The 19071-nt window shown below is 36.6% G+C and overlaps 1 protein-coding gene across 6 annotated transcripts in view; it reads right to left on the bottom strand.

Moving 5' to 3' along the window:
- Positions 1–19071, bottom strand: part of ARHGEF7 (Rho guanine nucleotide exchange factor 7) — a 120767-nt gene that overhangs the window by 15790 nt on the left and 85906 nt on the right. For all 6 annotated transcript variants that reach the window (XM_035557122.2, XM_050708301.1, XM_035557123.2 and 3 more), the window contains 7 exons: positions 17741–17887; positions 15691–15777; positions 11783–11861; positions 10218–10357; positions 9344–9568; positions 7048–7141; positions 1913–2002 (listed from right to left, as the gene is read on the bottom strand). In XM_035557122.2, coding sequence (XP_035413015.1) covers positions 1913–2002; positions 7048–7141; positions 9344–9568; positions 10218–10357; positions 11783–11861; positions 15691–15777; positions 17741–17887 — 862 coding nt within the window. The remainder of the gene's footprint in view (positions 1–1912; positions 2003–7047; positions 7142–9343; positions 9569–10217; positions 10358–11782; positions 11862–15690; positions 15778–17740; positions 17888–19071) is intronic.

Genomic DNA, 19071 nt, shown 5'->3' with positions numbered 1-19071 from the left:
AAGGTGCAGCTAGAAGAAATGCCACATCAATGCTGTGAGGGCTGGGCAGAATGTTAACAGAGAAGTAAAAGTAAGGAAGTGGCATATTTCACTGACAACTGGCAATTCTTTCTTTCTGTTCTTCTATACATACCGCTGCTTCCACAGAAGCAACGCATCATTTTTCCCCCTTTACCAATTCCAATCTACAAAGGGATCTTCTGAAATCTGATGTCTTAGATGACAGCACTTTTCTTTCCAAACAAAGCAGCCATGTGCTTAATCAAAAAAATCATTGTTTTTGCTGCAATTAGGAGCAAATAAAAGCTGCTAACTTCTGATGTATGCAATGATACCTACTGCACTATGTATATTTCTTAAATATACATAGAAAGGAAAAAAATAGGCAAAAAAGCAAAAAAAATCATATCCATTATGTGTCTGCACACACACAATACTGTGCAAGTGCAAATGTTTCCTCGACCAGTTCTTGTCACATTATCCTTGGATATAACCAACAGATCACAGTCAATACATTTAACAGCAATCATCTCATTTAATTTTGTTTGGAACACCAGTATATCCTCAGAATTTTGAACACATTCATTTTCTTTTATCCAATTAAGCAAACTACTGTAATGACTGTAGCACTAGAAAATAGGTCAATAGTAATCAAAAATGATGTAATAGCAGCTAATTTACGAAACTGGCAATTTTATCACCTTGGAGACCTACAGTTTGTAGAGAACAAAAAGTTGAAATTGAGGTTGTTGCTATTATTTAAAACATTTTAAAAGTCTAATACAAGGTCATATTCCAATTTTAAAGTACATATGAATACACAATAGCTGCAATTTTTCAAGGTGATAATAGTAAGTGAACATTATTAGGAAAATCCATGAACTATGTTTGCAAGTATATTTTGAGACTTCTCAATTTTCAGTATGAAGTGCTTTTGCTTGGAAGCAAAACAGGCACAGAGATGTATGGTAGCAGTAACAGTGTTTACTGCTGCAAATTTAATCAATTTAGTGGACAAGGAGTCTATGATGCCCACTCTTCTAATTCCTGACAACAGCAAAACCAGCCAAGTTTTCCATTAAAATTATGTTCCATTATACTGTGTTCCAAGGATATCTGAATTAAATCCTTAATCAATAGTGCAGAAACTGTGCAAATTGGAACAAACCCAACAGCATTTCCTTCCTTGTGTAAGTGAAACACATGCTGGTGGACTCCCCTGCTTTGTGCAATGTTTTACTTACAACACAGAGGAACTCCACATGGCAACCTTGATTTGGATTAAATAAAGTAGGACCCCAGAGGCACGTTACAGGTTTTCAATAAGCTAGGCATTGATCTGGGAAACTACAAATGGCTTTAAGCAACGCACAGTTCTGAGAACAGTTTCTCCTGAAATTGAGATGGGATTAAAATTTGCAATTAATACTAAAAACAACTGGTGGCAATAAAATAAATCTTCACAGGTCTATGTTACTTTTCTGTACCATAAGTCTTTGTTGAACAGAACAAGACAAAAATATACTCCTCCAAAAAATATGACATTCTTCGTTCTTCCTCACTACTTACCAGCTTCTTGAAATTTATCAAAAAAACATACCAAGCAACTGTCAACAGATGCCTCAAAACCCCTCATTCATTGGTGAAGGTTTTTTGCAATTTTAAAGAAAAAGTGACTAGTTGTCATGGTTTGTTTTAAATAAACACTTAAAGAACTATAATCTCTAACCACAGACCTTGGCTTGCAATACTTAAACACTCAGCACTGATATTAAGCCAAAACCAGATTATTACTTCTTCCAGATCCAGCTTGCAATTTGCAAAGTTCTGAGACCATTGACACTACACTTCTCTTCTTTGCAAACTATCTGATTTGTGGTTTAGTCAGTCATTTCAGTATTTTCTAACTTACTTGAATTTAGTGTTTGACGTGTTTTGGCACTTGTGCAATATGCTTCAATGACTTTAAGAATTTGAGCATCTTCTTCTAAAGCAGCTGTACCTAGAATCAATGGGAAAAATAAAATTTTAAACATGGATATATGTTTCTTAATACAAACAAGCCTTTGTAAAATCATGTTTGTTTAAAGCTAAATACCACATATTTCAGTTGGGACCAAAGTTCAGCCTAATCAACTTTCTAAAATTCTCTTACTCATTTCAAAATATCAAGCTTCAATGACCAAAAGTAACAAGGACTTTAAAAAATGAAAATACTATTACAAGATGTTTAAAACAACAAAAGACAAAATACAAGTCAGAGAAATTACCCATACATCGAAGAAATTTTCTGAGTATGTGAATTTGCATAGGACATATCTCTGATTTCAAACCAAACAACTGTTAAACTGAAAAATAGCATACTGCAGTTATTCTTCCCTAATATTACCAAAGAAATGAAGGAACAAAATATAATTCAAAAAAAAAAAAAAAAGGAATCTTGACAGTTTTTGGCTTTTGCAAATGAATCAGATTTACCCTGAAAGGTAAACAGCATTCTACTGAAAATTAAACAAAAAAACCACATTGGCACAATTTCAGCCCAGTGTGCAGTGATGTGTCACTACCATTTAACTGTATCTATGAAAACTGGAGTACATTCAACTTGCCAGACATTAAGAAGTTAACAGCATGACAAAAGAAAATAAATAAATCTAACCATTCAAACTTAACACTGCAATTTTATTTTTTTAATATAGGTCCACAGCAAACACATTCCTGAAAAAACTTCAATAGAAAATGTTGTCAAATTGTTCACGTGAAACAGAGTGAAATTTCAGTCACACTAATCTAGAAGTACTCGTAGTTTAGATGGAACCAGGATTTTATGGGCAAGTCAAGATGATTTTTTGTTTTAAAACCATTTTTCCCGTGTTCCTCATTCCCCAGAAAACCTCCAAGTCTTCCAGGTTCTCTGCTGCATGAATCTGAACTGCCTTCAACATCAAGACATAGCACTACCTGTGAGCCAATGCATCCATGTTTATTTTTTGTGATTTATTATCACCACCACAAAGCTAGCTGTAAAAAAATTTGGCAGGATTGACTGATGAGCTAACTGTTGAAGAAATCACCTTGACTAGGCATAGCTACCCCACGGTTTAAGAGATGCAGATATTCCCAAGTGCAGGTTATTTCTCTTTCAAGGCAGGAAAAATAATTTAATTTTGTTGTGGTTAGAATGCAGCACTATATTATTACCATAGCAAAACAAGTATTTCACTTCTGTGATCTGGATTGTAAGGGCACTCAGCTGAAATGTCTCATTTAGTTTAATTTGCCTGTTATAAAGCTAATTTAACATAGCAGTTTTCAACACAGCCCACAAATCCTCAGGAATCCGGAGAAGCTACACAAAATGGAAAAGGCCAAAGGAGAACTACAACAGCACTGAAGCTTCTCATCACTGACACAAGGTGGGGGCATGGGGGTGGGGAGATGAACAGTAAAAGCCAGAATCAATAAAGTATTACTGCAAGTAACACCCTTTGTCTTAAAACCACCAAATATCCCTTTTATTGAAAGTTCTCATACATACAAAATGGGTGTTAATTTAATCAGGAGTGGAAAAAAAAAGTTTTCAAATACACTGAAGTACAGCTATCAGCCCTCCCATCCCAAAAAGGCTCACATCGCCTCTCAGTAAATGTGCCTTAATAATTGCTACATCTACACACATCTACTACACATTACAGACACTCAATCTCCAGCTTCCAACAGCTGACATAACGCTTTATTATAATAGTTTAATTTTTCTTACACAGATCCCTCCCAGTAAGGAAGGAAGATGACACCAACTGAGTGGTGCAGCTGATACAAAGCAGGAAGAGATGCCATTCAAAGGGACCTGGACAGGCTGGAGAAGTGGGCCCACGTGAACCTGATAAGATTCAACAAGTCCAAGTGCAAGGTGCTGCACCTGAGTCAGGGCAATCCCAGACACGAGTACAGACTGGGTGAAGAACTCATTGAGAGCAGCCCTGCAGAGGGAGACTTCGGGGTTCTGGTGGATGAAAGGCTCAACGTGAGCCAGCAGCACACACTTGAAGCCCAGAAGGCCAATGGCATCCCGGGCTGCATCAACAGAGGAGTGGCCAGCAGGTGGAGGGAGGGGATTGTCCCTCTTTGGGGGGGGGCTGGGGCACCTCTCCTGTGAAGAAAGTCTGAGAGTTCAGCATGGAGAGAGCTCTGGGGAGACCTCATTTCCATACTTAAAGGGGTCTTATAAAAAGGATGGAGAGGGATGCTTTACTTGGGTAGATAATAAGACAAGGGATAATGGCCTTAAACTAAAAGAGGGTAGATTTAGGCTAGACATTAGGAGGGAATTCTGCACTCTGAGGGCGGTGAGGCCCTGGCACAGGCTGCCCAGGGAAGCTGTGGATGCCCCATCCCTGGAGGTGCTCAAGGCCAGGTTGGATGAGGCCCTGAGCAACCTGGTCTGGTGGGTTGCATCCCTGCCCATGGCAGGAGGGTTGGAACTGGGTGATCTTCAGAGTCCCTTCCAACCCAAACCATTCTAAGATTCTATGATTCAATATTGTTTTCCTATAGTACGCTCAGTAATATTAGAGAAGTGAAAGGAACTAGTAGGGCTACATCATAAGGGTTTCTAGTGACGTAAAACTAAACTGGAAAACTAAGACTGTTACTTTCCAAGTTGAGAGCTTTTTTTGTCCTTATGTTTCTCATATTCAAATAATGAAACATTATTTACAGTCTAACTTCTTGAATTGCTTAACATTAGAAATAAAAGATTATATTTAGATCAAAAGGTCCACTTTCCCAGAAGTCCACCTAAAACTGATATATCACACATTCAACAAGTTTCAGAGAATGTAAACATAATTTAAAATATCACATCTAACTAGAGAAAACAATTATTAAAAGTATGAATACTGGGGTGTTTATTAACCACCTAGTGGTATTTCAGTTCTCTGCTCCTTAAAAATTAAAAACAAAAAACACACCACCATCACAGAAGTATAAAATGCATATTTAGAAGAGTCAATAAAGTCTGTAATGCTATATACAACTTTTCCAAAATTATGTTAAAAAAAAGTCAAAACAATTTCCTCAGGTAAAAAAAGTCACTGCTGGCTTTTCCCCAAAGTGAAAAAAAGTGTCATTTTAAAGATAAAACTTCTATTATGCAAGAGACTGATGAAAACAGTCTTCTCCAAATGTTATCTTGAATAGACTAGAAAAAAATGTCTTCTTTCATATTATAGAGAACCATAATTACACTCAGCTACAACAGTTTATAGGAGACTGGTTAGATTTAAATGAGGATGCTTCTTATGTGGTCAGTTCACAATAATTCTTCTGAAGACATGGTAGAGAATCAAGTTTTTAAATAGTGTCAGCCAGATGACAGTCACAAATATTTAAGAAGCCTCTTGTAGACCATAAAACTTTTTCACCAAGAAAAACAACATACCCTGAAACTCATCATGTAAATGAGGGCCATGACTCATTTATAAATACACCATCCAATACAGTTAGTGTCCATGTAGTGCTTGTTACTATTTCAGCTCTCACTGGTGTTTTTAAGTCTCAGTAACTTTGGTTTCTATATTCCAGATATTTTGGTTCCTATATTCCAGATATGCTTTGAAACTTATGAATAGAAGCTAGCACGCATATTTGCTACTTAACAACTACACACAGGATGCACACAGAATGCAATGAGGTAGACCTAAAAATACCATGTAGTGTGTATTAAGGACATGGCTAGAATGGAATCAATACAACGCACAACAACAGACAACCTAGTTTCTATTGTTTTAAAGTTAAGTCTGATTTTCTTCCTCATGCCAGTAACAATAGGGGAAAAAAGTAAGAGGGAAATCCTAAAAAGCTGTCTTTATAGAAGGGTCTCTGCTACTATGCAGTAACAGGTCTTTCATCCTTTGTCATGAGAGAACCCTGTTCATGCGTCATAAAAATATAGCTTATCTGCTAATATCCTGAACTAAACATTCCACATGTACATCCACAAAGACAGGATTATTTTGTCCACTACCTTAACTCTTTGCTGTTGGAAATTCACAGCATGCTCAGAAGCACTTCCACCTTAAGAGAACTAACCCCAACGATAAGCCCTGAGGACAAGCTTTTTCCTTCAAACCCTGCAGAAATTGGTGAGAGACAACGTTTACAGTAACACTTTTCATGTATTTATCACTCAGGGCACACAGAGGCTAACTTAAGAAGCTCATGAGCAAAGAACAGACACAGAGAAGCAGAAGTTGCTGTAAAGGAATCTGGTCTTCAGATGTGAACATAGTCAAAACAAGCTATTTTAAGCCCCTTATCTTTTACTGGCACAACTAATTGAATCATTCATTCACACGAATTTACATGGCACTTCAACAGCCTACCTCACCTGACCTAGTTTGGTTGTTCACTTCAGGACATGAATTACATTGTAAAGGCACCTCTCCGCCAACTACAAAGGAGCCTGAAATGACTAGCTTGAGTAGAAACATATCTGAACAGAGGATATGAGTGCCACCAGAAGTGAAGGTACCAAAAATAGTTACTTATTTGCAGAAGGAATAATAATATCTAAGTGGCAGAAGTTAAACAAGTTTCTAAACATACTGACATCAAAGTTGCAAGCTACAATTGCTAATTAGAAAAAGGAATGTAGTGCAAGTGCTGCTGACAGACCACAGATTAGAAATATTGATCAGAATAAATCTCTATGCATCATCCTGCAACTTCCACCTTCCCCACCCACACACTTTTTTAAAAAATCTTATATACACACACTGGAAAGCAGGATGTCTCTCACCTAGCCTTGGATAATTTTCTGCGTTCTGTAGTCAACAGTAAGACTCTAGCAAGCAATTCATCCCATTGTGATATAAATACCTAAATCGAGTAAATTAAACCATCCTCTCTAGATACCTACTCCCTTTCCCCTGATGGGAGAGGAAACCAGATGACTTGCTTAGACTGAACATTTAATTCTCACAAAATTTAAACGGATGTTATTTCCAGCCTTTGTACTATGCAGACATTTGTTCAAGTCTTTCTTACTTTTTCTCAGTGCAAACTCTTCATCTGATGGCTTCCGTTCTGGCTTGCGTTTGGGAAGCAGCTTTTTCATGGTTTTAGGGCTTTTACTGAGATCCTGTGAGGGGAGAGCAAAAATATAAAAAAAAGTAGAGCTTCTCTACAGTATTTCAAATATTAGCTTCTAAGATGCATACAGGAGTTCATAACTAAAAATCTGCTAACAGCACCAACATTCAGTTTACTAATATTTTTTGGCACTTCAGATTTGCCTGAACTGGCTGATTTCTTCTCTACCCATCCTCCAACTATACACAAAGTTGGATATTTTTAATCTATTCTGTCAACAGAAATATACATAGAAGCTGCTGCAAAAGCATGCAGGCTGTTTGGGAGCTACAGGGAAGGAAACAGGCAAGCATGTATCAATATTTTTTTTTTTTTTTTTTTTTTTTTTTTACCCTTAACCATTGAAGAGGCAACCCATTTGACTTCTCTACTTAAAAGCAGGTTTAAAAAAAAAAGACCTAAAAAGGAAGCTTGGAAGGTAGTATACCTATATTCTTTAAAGCTGGGATTTTTAAATGTTTAGAGCTTTGTCAGAATGGACCTACAGCAAAAAAATACAGCAACACATACAGCATTTCTGCTCATAATGCAGTCATGCTAATTTATAGGAGCAATGCTAATTTTACAGGAACAAAAGGAATATACTGGTCTACCCCTTACCTTAAGGGTACAAGACATCCTCTATAAAAGTACAGAACAAGAAAGTAAAAGAGTGAATGAGCAGGACAGACCAGAGATGATGAAGATAGACTGAATACTATCAATATGCTAAACACCGTAAAGATGAGTGAAACTTTACCATGTCGGAGAATTTAGCACCACACACAAAAGGCATGAAAGGAATTTAACTTACAAAGAGATGAACATGTAGTAGAGCTAAACAAGAGAACGTCTTTTAACAACTAAGCCCAAATATTAACCTTCCAACTGAAGACTACCTACCACTTTTTCCCCTGTTGCTTAGGAGATTTACAAAGAAAAAGCAAGTTACACACCCACCACAATCAAAACCAACCACACCACATCAAGGCACAACGTTTAGACTACAGTTTCTAAAACTGCTATTCATATACCAACAAAATAACATTATTTTGTTAACATCACATGCTTACAAAAAAAATTCACAGGCATAACTTTGGGCAAAGAGATCTAGAGGAAGGCGTCCTTGTTCATGGCAGGGGGGTTAGAACTAGATGATCTTTAAGGTCCCTTCCAACCCAAGCCATTCCATGATTCTGTGTTACCCTTTTTGGGTCCTGTTGCTTTGCATTAAATTAGCACAGTGAGAATCCATGACAGAAAAGATACCAAAACAGAAGATATTACCATGCCACAAAGCATTCAATATTATCCTCCTTATACAAACACAGACTTTCAACATAAATCTACTATTTTCTTAGTATTTATTAAGCCATGCAAAATGTAGTGACAATACCAAATCAACCTACCACCACCACTGTATTTCTCTTGGAACAGATTCCTGTTTCATACCAGATGTTAATTAAAAACTACAACAGCATCTTAAAATCTAAGTTTCTTTTGTTTGGTGGTAGGCTGGTTGTTTGGGGTGGTGTTTTTTTGTTTGGTTGTGGTCTGGTTTTTTTTTGCTAAATGGTGACACTAACCATAATTAAGTAGAAAAAATTATATATATTTTGACAGTTTCTTTTTAATATATATTTTGACTTCTTTTCTAAATGGGTTACTCTTACCTAGTACTGGTGGTAAGTACTGAGGAATCAAGAGTCAATTATACCACCAGAGCTGTTTAGAACGATTTGATATAGCATTTTGAAGCACCACAGAATCCCTTCTCCTAGATGCTTCTCAGCATGCTTAGCAAACAATTTACTTTGCAATAAGCCTGGATGATCAATATAACAAAAAGAACTGCCTTTTTTTTTTAATTTTTTTTTTTTTTTAAGAATTGCTGATTGTGGGGGATTATGGCTGTTTTTTTTTTTTGTTGTTGTTTTTAAATCTTGTTTAGTAACTAGACAAAGGATGAAAGTAAGCGGAATGATACCGTCTCCTAACAAGCCTTTGTATTTTCTGAGCTGCAAGACTAAATGCCTGTTTGAAATAAACAGCGTTCACTAGTCCATTACCACTGACTGAGCACTAGCTGTTAGCACATCTTTATATAAAGATGCACACAGAATTGTAAACTGCTGCTATGTAAAAGAAAAAAAGTTAAACTTCTCATCGCAGGCCTTTTACAGAGCAATACTTCTGGGCTGCTGCATCTCACCTCTTTATAACAAAGTGCTGCTGAAGGCCTTAATGGAGGTGCAGGCCGTAAACAGCTCAGACTCCAAGGCTTGGGAGTTTTCGGAGGTTCCAGAGGTCCCCAGTTTATCGTGGTATGTGGAGTCCCATGATGCGACGGATGAGGGAGAGTGTGGTATGCAGGAGTCAGTGGTATCGGCTTGCTATCTGAATGCTTGCTGGAAGGCGTTACTGGATGGGAAGGAAGCTGTCAAAGACAATAACAGTTACGGGAAGGGAGAGAAAGAATATTATCATCATAAAGGCAAAGTACCATGAAGGACTGGTGAAATAATCTCACCTGTCTAGTGCTTCTGCTTATTACAGCTGTGCTTTCAAAATTTTAACACTGAATTATTGCTTGGAAAATAGTGCTTAAAGAATTTTTTTGTCTACTGTAGATAGAGCACGCACTAAAGAAAGAACAGCTACAAGCAGCTCTGCTCCCACTTCTTTCACAATACGAGATAAATTTAGATCCATTCATATAAAACAACTCAAATTCAAAATCTGAAAAAAAGTACTTCACGAAATTTTTTCTCCACAGACCCACGTACATCGCCAGTTAAAACCTACTGTTCTTTCTAAGGTTCTTAAGAGATGATGTTATTACTTAGTCATTATAGAAAAAGTAACTATAATGAATTTTCTTTTACCCTATTAAACTGTAACACCAAGGACTAAGCATTTATTCTGTTCATGCAATTAAAAACTTAAGATTTTGACCCCTCAAACTATAGTCATAACCATTAGTAACTAGAACCGAATGTTAAAGAAAACGCTTTACATGGCAGTATATTTGCCAGATAACCTAACTCTATCTACACCGCTTATTCACTTCACAAGTCATTTCTTACTGTGTGAGATGGCACGGAATGAGGTTTAATGGTGGGATTCCCAACAGTTGTGACTTTGGTTTGCTTCTGCAGATGATCCACCCACTCATGCAAATCTTGTTGGTTGTTACATGACACTAGTATCCTTTCAATCATATTTCCTAAGTGACAGAAAAAATAAGATGTAGAAAACCAAAGAAGAACAACTTCGTACGTCTGACCTGATAACAAAGATATACATTTCTTAAAACATCATAACCCCTAAGTACCAAGAAAAAATTTTACCCAGGATTTTCAGAACCACAGCATCTCACTTTTCCATGTCATAGGATTTCCTCCATGCTCCACAAAGCAAAGGAATTCTACCTTTCTTCCCCGCTTTTGATAATTAAACACAACATTTATCATAAGAAACAGATGTAGGTGACAGGTTCATCCTGAGGTCTAGAGGTACAATCTAGTTGCCTTATGCTTCTCCGTCTTCCCCAGGAAAGCCAACATACAGACTAAAGAATGACATTGTAGGCTATAAGCTACAGTACTGGACAAGTGATAAAACACCATTCAGAAAAGGTAGAAAGTCAGTCTGAATCTAATATTAAAACTGAGGCAAAAGTCACCTGGGAAAGCAGCAGGATGATTAACCCAGGATTACTTTAATTTCTACAGTTAACTCCATTTTAACCCATCATATTCCTTATCTGAGGTCAGCTTTGGAGCTATAATCTCAGAAGAACAAGCAACATCAACAGCTTTTTCCCCTGCACCTCACAGCACTGAGTGCTATACCACCTGCCACCTGAGAGCCTCAAAATTCCTTTATTGAAATGCAACCTGCTTGGTGGCAGAAGGGATCCAGGAAACAAATGAAGGTATAGATCTCCATCATGTAGATCCTTCTCCCAGTGCGTTTTCCTAGGATTCTGACTTCAGGAACTGTTCTTCAAAATTAAGTTACATGCTGAAACAAACTACTTACCAGACAGAAAAATACCCAAAGAAAGCACAGCTGCAACCACAATTAGCAGAGCTACTAACAGTCTCTCAGTAAAGAGACTGACCATTTATTTCTAAAGCAAAGTCCTTGATTAAAGCTCTTCTGGACCGTCTGAAATTTCCTTTCTTCCAAAGAGTAGCATAGTCTGAACTGCTTCACCAATGAAGGACCTTTTCCAAGGCTACTGCCTTAATTAAAAGACAGAAATCTAGGAATGAACCGCATACAAAGGCAGTTTGTTAACTGCTTAACACTAGCATTAAAAAGCAATTTTCAAGTGAGGCTCTGGGTAGATGCCTTACCAAATTTGTATAATCACAAAACGGCTGAGGAGACTGGAAGGGACCTCTAGAGGTCACTTCGTCCAACACCCCTGCTCAAGCAGGGCCACCTAGAGCTGGTTGCCCAAGACCACATCAAGACAGCTCTTAAGTCTCTTAAGTATCTCCAAGCAGAAAAACCACAACCTCTGGGAAACCTGTGATAAGTGTTCAGTCACCCTCAGAATGAGAAAGTTTTTCCCTATATTTAGACAGAACATCTGATATTGAAACATAAAATAGCAAATAAAAATATTTCCAGACAATACCTGATATTTCAAATGCATTTTTATGGTTTTCACTGTCTTCTAGCTTTGTGATAGTCATTCCGGTCATTGGCAGTTTTCCCTGCGAAAAAAAGAGCAGTAGCACTGAAATTATATCCAAAACAAACAAAACCATTACCGTGTAAAGAATATGCAATTACAAGCTCTGAATGAACTTATACACGTAAAGTATACTGGCAAAAACACATACACGTACCGATAGGTTTAAAATATTTTAAAATCCACACAGATATCTTGCAATGGAAGTTTTAATGCCCAACTTCTACAAATGAGACCTGTGACTTTAATGAGACTATTTGATATCTGAGCAGGCTACGAATCCATATGAATGTAACAGTGGTTATTCATCATAGCCTCAAGTTCTGGGAACTTAGATGTTCAGGGTCATCCATGTTACATGATTAGAGGCAATGGTGACTGATCTTAAATCACATTTGTTTGCAAACTGATTGATTAGCTCTCAAAACAAGGTTTGTGGTACATTTAGAAAGGAAGATTTCATTAAACACATCCTTCAATTATACTGAAGACTTTCTGGTAACCCTACCACTACTAAATTCACTCTCAAATATTTGGGGAAAAAGAACAAAAACAGTAAAAACATCTTCAAAGTTTCTAAAGTTTCAGAAGAACACGTTAATTTTGCAGAAGATAACCTATTCTCATTTTAAGACCAAGCATTCTGGGAAAAAAAAAAGGTCAGTTTAGGATAACTTTTTGTCCATTTAGAAACAGAACAGATAAGATGTAATATTGTCAGGATGAAAGGCTTTACCAAAAATGCAACTTTTATTAAAGTTCTTTTAAGACAGATCCTGTATTCTTCTGCACAGAAACACTATTCAGCACATGCTGGCAAAAGTGCAAATCCTATGTACTCAGGAATTTTGGCTCCAGTGGAGGGGATTTTATTTTATTTTATTTTAAATGACTACCGGATGGACAAAGGCTTCTTATAAGCTGTACTAAAACCACTTAGTATTCTGTATGCACAAGAGCATGCTGAAGCCCAAGATGCCAAAAATAAAGTTTCCTTGCAATAGCTTCTCCGATGAAGGGAACACAGTAGCATTGTGCCTTACAATGCAGCCTAAAATTCTGTTTTTCAGGTTCTTCTGGTTCATAAATAACAGAGCATACAGCCACACTGTAAGTGAGGTGCAAGAAATGCTGACATAGGTGCAAAGGGAATACAGGGACACACCAGGCAAAAGATTGGTGATGGAGAACAAAGATCGCCTGAGCCACATGGAGACAAAAAGTACAAAGTCAGCAAAACACAGAAAATTGAAACAAACTCGTGAACAACTTACATTCCCCTTCTTTCAAGAAACAATTGTGAAGCTCTTTTGTAAAATATAGTTTGTATAGTTTGTATCCACAACCATGGATAAATGTACTCTCCACTAGTCCATTACAGCATGTGGTAAATACGAGCACTATGAACCAGAATGGCTGAAGCCTGCTGATAACTGGAATATTCAGAAATACATGGAGGGTGTACTGTAAGATGAAGAAGCTGCAGCTTACACCTGAACTGTAAGGATCAGGAAATGCTCATTTCTCCCTGTTTGTAGACTGAGGGATGTATTATGTAATTATGTATTTTTGTCAAAGAAAAGTATGATTTTTCATATTTGACAAGGCAGAAGCTTGTAGACTCTTTGAGAAATTGCTGTAAAGCACTGAATAAAAGTTCCATAATGGACATAGACCAAACTGGTGTATAAATGAACGAAAAAGAATGCAACCAGAAATTGAGCTGCTTCCTCTCTGTTTCAGCTAACATGTATGATGGCAGGGCGAAAAATGAACAGAGAGTTTGATGCATTTGCAGCATGATTATATTGTATCAATGGAATGGAAAATGTTAAGGTGACTTGAATTTTTCCAAGTGAATTACATGGGCACCATTAAATAGTCAATCATTTTCTAAAATCAGTACATTGCGATATCTGAGGCATTTCAAAGCTTTAGTCACTTCAAAATGGAACAGCAAAAATGATCAGGCCTCTGCTGAGGAATCCTCTACTCCTTGCAAGTACTAATAACTTCATGAGTACTATGAAGAAGTAGCAAATGACTGAGGGAGCTGCATCACCATCTGCCCATATCCCACTTCTGGGGCAAGAACCTCAAAACAAAGATCCAGACAGCACATGCTATGTATTCCCAACACAGCTCTAAGCCACAGTCTCAAGCACAAGTAGTAATGAAACACTTTTGCGTTGCTGTGAAAACGCAGACATTAGGATTTGAGAAGTTCATAGTGTCAGGAAAATCACATTAGAACTTATGAAGAAATCAACAATTTTGTATTCAACAGAGGGTTGGACAGTAAACATTAAGAAAGGGCTGTGAATATCCTGAGCAGAACCTGAAGACAAGTGCACAGAAAATTGCTTATTTATTGAACAATCATGTCCACCTGAGGGACAAGATGGGAGGGAGAAGGAAGAAAGTATATGCAATTTAAAAGTAGGAGAGCAGAATTAAGCCTGACAGATTCATTGCTTAATTCTGTATTGTTTGTTAATACACTAAATTTCCACTCAGTTGCCTTTGTAATAGAAGCACCTTCCATCATCAGGAATTATGGCTGTGCCACTTGGGATCTACCACTCATCTGCCTTTTCTAGTAACTTTTTCCATACATGTCAGGATAAAGCACCAGCTAAAAGTTATTAAGAGCAGCACAAAAATAACAGAAGCTTGATTATGTATTTGAACTACATGTCTTAGATAAATCTGACTATCACGAATCCAAACATGAATTTTTGAGTCACACAGTTTGTGACTGGATGTAGCCAACTGCGTAAGAACCCTGAATTACAAACCTTTAGCATTCCTTTGTGGCAGATGAATCACTACTTGAGAGAAAGGAACAGAACGCTTGAAAAAATGATTTACAAAAGTACTTAAACCAGGTGGGATCTTGGGCCGCCTTTTAGAACTTTTGTTTCATTTTCCCTTGCTGTTGGTGTTTTACTGTGATGTCAGAATCACACAGCCATACTTGAAGAATGTTTACAAAAAAATTCAGAAACTTGCGGAGTAAGCGCTGGCTCTAACTTCACCTCCTGGGAGGTTTTTGGAACTACAGTCAGGATTCAAGAGCAGGTACTCAGCTAGGAAACTTGCTAGAGCACTTAACGGCCATCACCTACCAGGAGCGAGTAGTGGACCTGTGAAGTGAAATATCTGGCAGCGCTAAGGGCCTGAAGGCCACACTGTAGGTGTTTTAGGTAGTAGTACATTGGGCTAGCCCTAGGTTGGTGCCATGGACCGAATGCCAATTAGTACTCGAAGCAGATCAAGTGTACTTTTGGAGCATGCCTTCCAGTTCAGCTTCATCCAGAGGAAATCCACTTGGTGAGCCCTGAGATCACTCCTACACTGTGACTCAAGAGTCAGTAAACAGGAAAAACTAGAAGACTCATTTCAGAAGTGCTCTGCTGTTCGTAGACACACCTAAAGAACTAGATGGTAACCCAGCCTAACTCGCACCACCAAGAGCTTAAAGAGTCCTGTGTAATTTTGGTAAGATTGAAGCAGCAGTCAGAAGGATCACTAATGAGCCTGCACAACAGAATCCTTTTCTAATGTAGCTCTAAAAAGCTATTAATTCTTCCTCTCATTAGCTAACACCAAGAAGCATAGAGGTGGAAAAAAAAAAAATGTCTTGCTGATAGTCACAGAAATCGTCAGCTGCAAAAAAGTCAAATCCAAGCTTCTAGACTTCATAAACACAGATGAACAGTTCTTACTGCAGAAATGATCTTTTCTCTTTGTAAACACAGAATTTTAATAATCCTTCCAAGTTTTCTATGAAACATTTGGGAAAAAAACACTCCCAGCATTTATACACATATGTACATATATTACTTTACCTGATAGATAAACCCACTCATTCTCGGGCTGGCAGACAACATTAGCAATATGTTAGGGAAGAGAAGAAGATACCTTTCATTCTTTTCCTTATTAAAAAAAAGAAAATGAAAGTAAATACATCATCACAAGCCTCCTCCCCACTTTTTATATTTTATATTATTAAAAACTATCAACAATGTTACAACTCTATAGTTATTCCACAAGCATTCATCTCTAGCAAAATTAAGCCTCCATAAATGTAAAAAGAGTTAGGATTATTTAGTTTTCTATTTCAAAATTTCTAGTAACACATGCCTATAACCCCTTGCTGGAGAGTAGAGCCTTATAATTTTTTAAAAAGAAATTTTAAGGCCAGTAATTCACCTAGACAGTGTTTAATTTGATAACAACAGTTTCATTGACCTTAGCAAAACCAAAATCACATATTGGATGTATTTGTTAATGTAACACGGATGGATGCTGTTACTGTAATGTCAAGACTTGGTGTCTCTTAAATCGGAGAGATTTTTCTATACTGTCAGATTATTTTCTATACTGTCAGATTAAGTTCTGATTTAGAAAAAGATTATGAAAGAAAAGTAATAATGCTCATATTCATAATGAAAATATTCATTGCTTCGTTCTGTTTTTAATATTCTGGTTTCACTTATGAGGTTGTCCTTAGTTTTTTGTTTTGAGAAGTACTTCTATGGAAAGAGGAGAAAATTTACTCAATCAACTGGTATAGATGACCACTTAAAGAAAGAAGCATTAACATATAAAGCTTTATTTTAATGACAAAACAAATATATCCGTTCTCAAAGTCACTGTCTCAATTCCGAACATCTTTGCAATACAATACAGGTCCTTATCAAGTTTGAATGTTTCTATTAGTTTTTCAGTAGGTCTTTACAAATGTCTATGTCATATAAAAAGAAATTAAAACAATTGCTTTTGCACAAATTAAACTGTTAGATATCTAGTCAAAAAGCCAAGTTGTAATATATGTGGAAACTACTAGAAGTCTATTACATTTGACATTTTAATCAGAATGAGAGATTGTGGTGGCTTTTTATTTTTTTAAGACAAGAGGCAACTGCAGAAGATGCACTATGAGTTCTACTGAATCTTACTTACTTAAATAAGTTTAAATAAATACCTAGCAAAATATCTGATAGAAAGTTAACAGGTGATGAATTTTAAAGTATTTAGTTGCAAAACATTTTTGTCTTTCCTCATATGCATCGAAATCTTTGTTCTATGGGATGAAATTGAATGAGGTTGCAATTCAAAAAACCCCAACAAGTTCAAAGCATAATCGATTATACAGGAGAACAGCCTACAGTAAAAATATGTCAGTAATCTGTATACATTTCTCTCCTGTTAGCAATTGCTTTACAAATCTTTTAGAATGTTATCTCTGGTAGGTTTTTTTTTCCTTTAAAAATCACCCACACTTTGCAATGTCAACTTTGACTTTCTCACGTCTCCTCTTAGTCCATTTCTCCAAAACCATTTGTTTTTCAAACCTGTATTTAAAAAATGTACTACCTCAAAGTTCCCAAAACAGTGATGGCAAAATAGGCCTCATGCACCTTACAGTATGACTGTAACAGAGTTATTTAAATATGTTATAATTGTTTGTGAAACGATCCTGTAATATAACTACATATGGAAAACCTTGTTTAATTATGCACTTCAAAAACAGACCTAAAAAACATCATAAGATGATTTTTCAAGTGTTATATTGGCCACGTTTCAGTAAGTTTTACAGATGAGACCATCCATCTTGAGTGTTTTTTTTCCATTTTATTATAAAAGCCTTAAAACAATGGAGAAAGTTTCTATTCTAAATTAGTATCTCAAAACATTGTTTATTTCTGCTACATAATTATATATATAATGTTGTGCTACATGATTTTATGTGTGTATATATATATATACATATACATAGAGAGAGAGAGAGAGAGAGAGAGAGAGAGAGAGAGAGAGAGAGAGAGAGAGAGAGAGAGAAAATTATAATTACAATAGGGAAAGACAGACTGACAGTAAAGATGAGAACTACATTACCTCACTTCCAGCACACTGAATCATGACCTGGGACATGTAAATTACATTGCCAAGTGTTTTAATATCTTCTCCCTCCCAACAGCGGATTGCTTCTGTTAGTATTTGTAGTTCAAGTTCTTTCCGTTTCCGTACTTCTTGACACTGTGCCTAGCAAATACAGGCAAAAATATCATCTCTATCAACTCCATCAACATGGTTAAGAGTAGAAATACCACTACAGCTGTATTTACTGTTTTCACTGTAGCACACAGAAGACAGTAGCTAATTTGAGGCATCTTTATTTAAACGACCATTATCAGTATTTCTTATAAAACTAGTTTTTCTATCTTCCGTATTACTTTTCTTTTCAATACACTAATTTCAATTACAAATTTATAGTTTGAGAAAACTACAGTTGAGAAACCCCGTTTCTCAAATTTCCCTTTTCTTTACATTTTATATTTTTGTTCTTCGAAGGAAGACAGCTGGGCTAGAGCAGAAAACAGTAACACAGCTGTCCTAAATACACATCACTACATGCAAAGTATACTCTTCTTCACTAAAGAGCCATGTCAATTGTGCAAACACTGTGTGTAACCATGTGCTCCTATTTTTATTACATTTCTTGCCAACCTGCTCTACTAGCTGTACTCACACTCATCTCACTTCAATTTTTCAAAATTTTCATCTCATTTGTGAAGTACTCAAGAGAACGGGGAAACCCCAAACCTCTTCTGAACACAGGTAACAATAAATTTCTGCTTTAAAATGTAAAAAATGCCAGGTGACCAGCAGCATACACTCCCAGCAGGAAACACAGAAGTTTATTGTAACTTAGAATACATTAAACATATGCCTGCTGCAGTTGCACTTCTTTTTAGTTTAAAAAAAAAAGCTCATTTGTTCCAATCAGGCTTATCCCCTTGATTACTGCTGAAAGTTCCTATCTTCAGAGTTTCTCTCGTGTTTTCCTTTTCATCCGTTCTTCCTCAACTCTATCGCTATTCCACTAAAATGAATGCACTTCAGAAATTTTTTTTAAAAATACACTCAAGCATTGTTGCCCTTCTTTAGGTCATTAGTCATGCCTGCACTCATAGAAAGGAAAATAAAGCACAAGTGAGAGGGCAGACTGAGAATTGCAGAATGCTTGCATGGCTCTTCTGTCAATAGTCTATTTGCTGTAACTCCCCCACAGCTTGCAATCCTTAGCTCTGCCCATAAACTGCATTAATTTCCAGGGCTCAAAAGAAGTTTCACAAAAATTTCTTTTATAAAAGTGTATAAAAAAGCTCCACATTTTAAAAACAATGGAGGGAGATGAAATTAGAAAACACTATACTGAAAATATA

The sequence above is a fragment of the Cygnus atratus genome, chromosome 1 (assembly GCF_013377495.2).
Source record: "Cygnus atratus isolate AKBS03 ecotype Queensland, Australia chromosome 1, CAtr_DNAZoo_HiC_assembly, whole genome shotgun sequence".
In the NCBI taxonomy this organism is placed as follows: Eukaryota; Metazoa; Chordata; class Aves; order Anseriformes; family Anatidae; genus Cygnus; species Cygnus atratus.
This window is presented reverse-complemented; position numbering and strand designations above follow the sequence as displayed.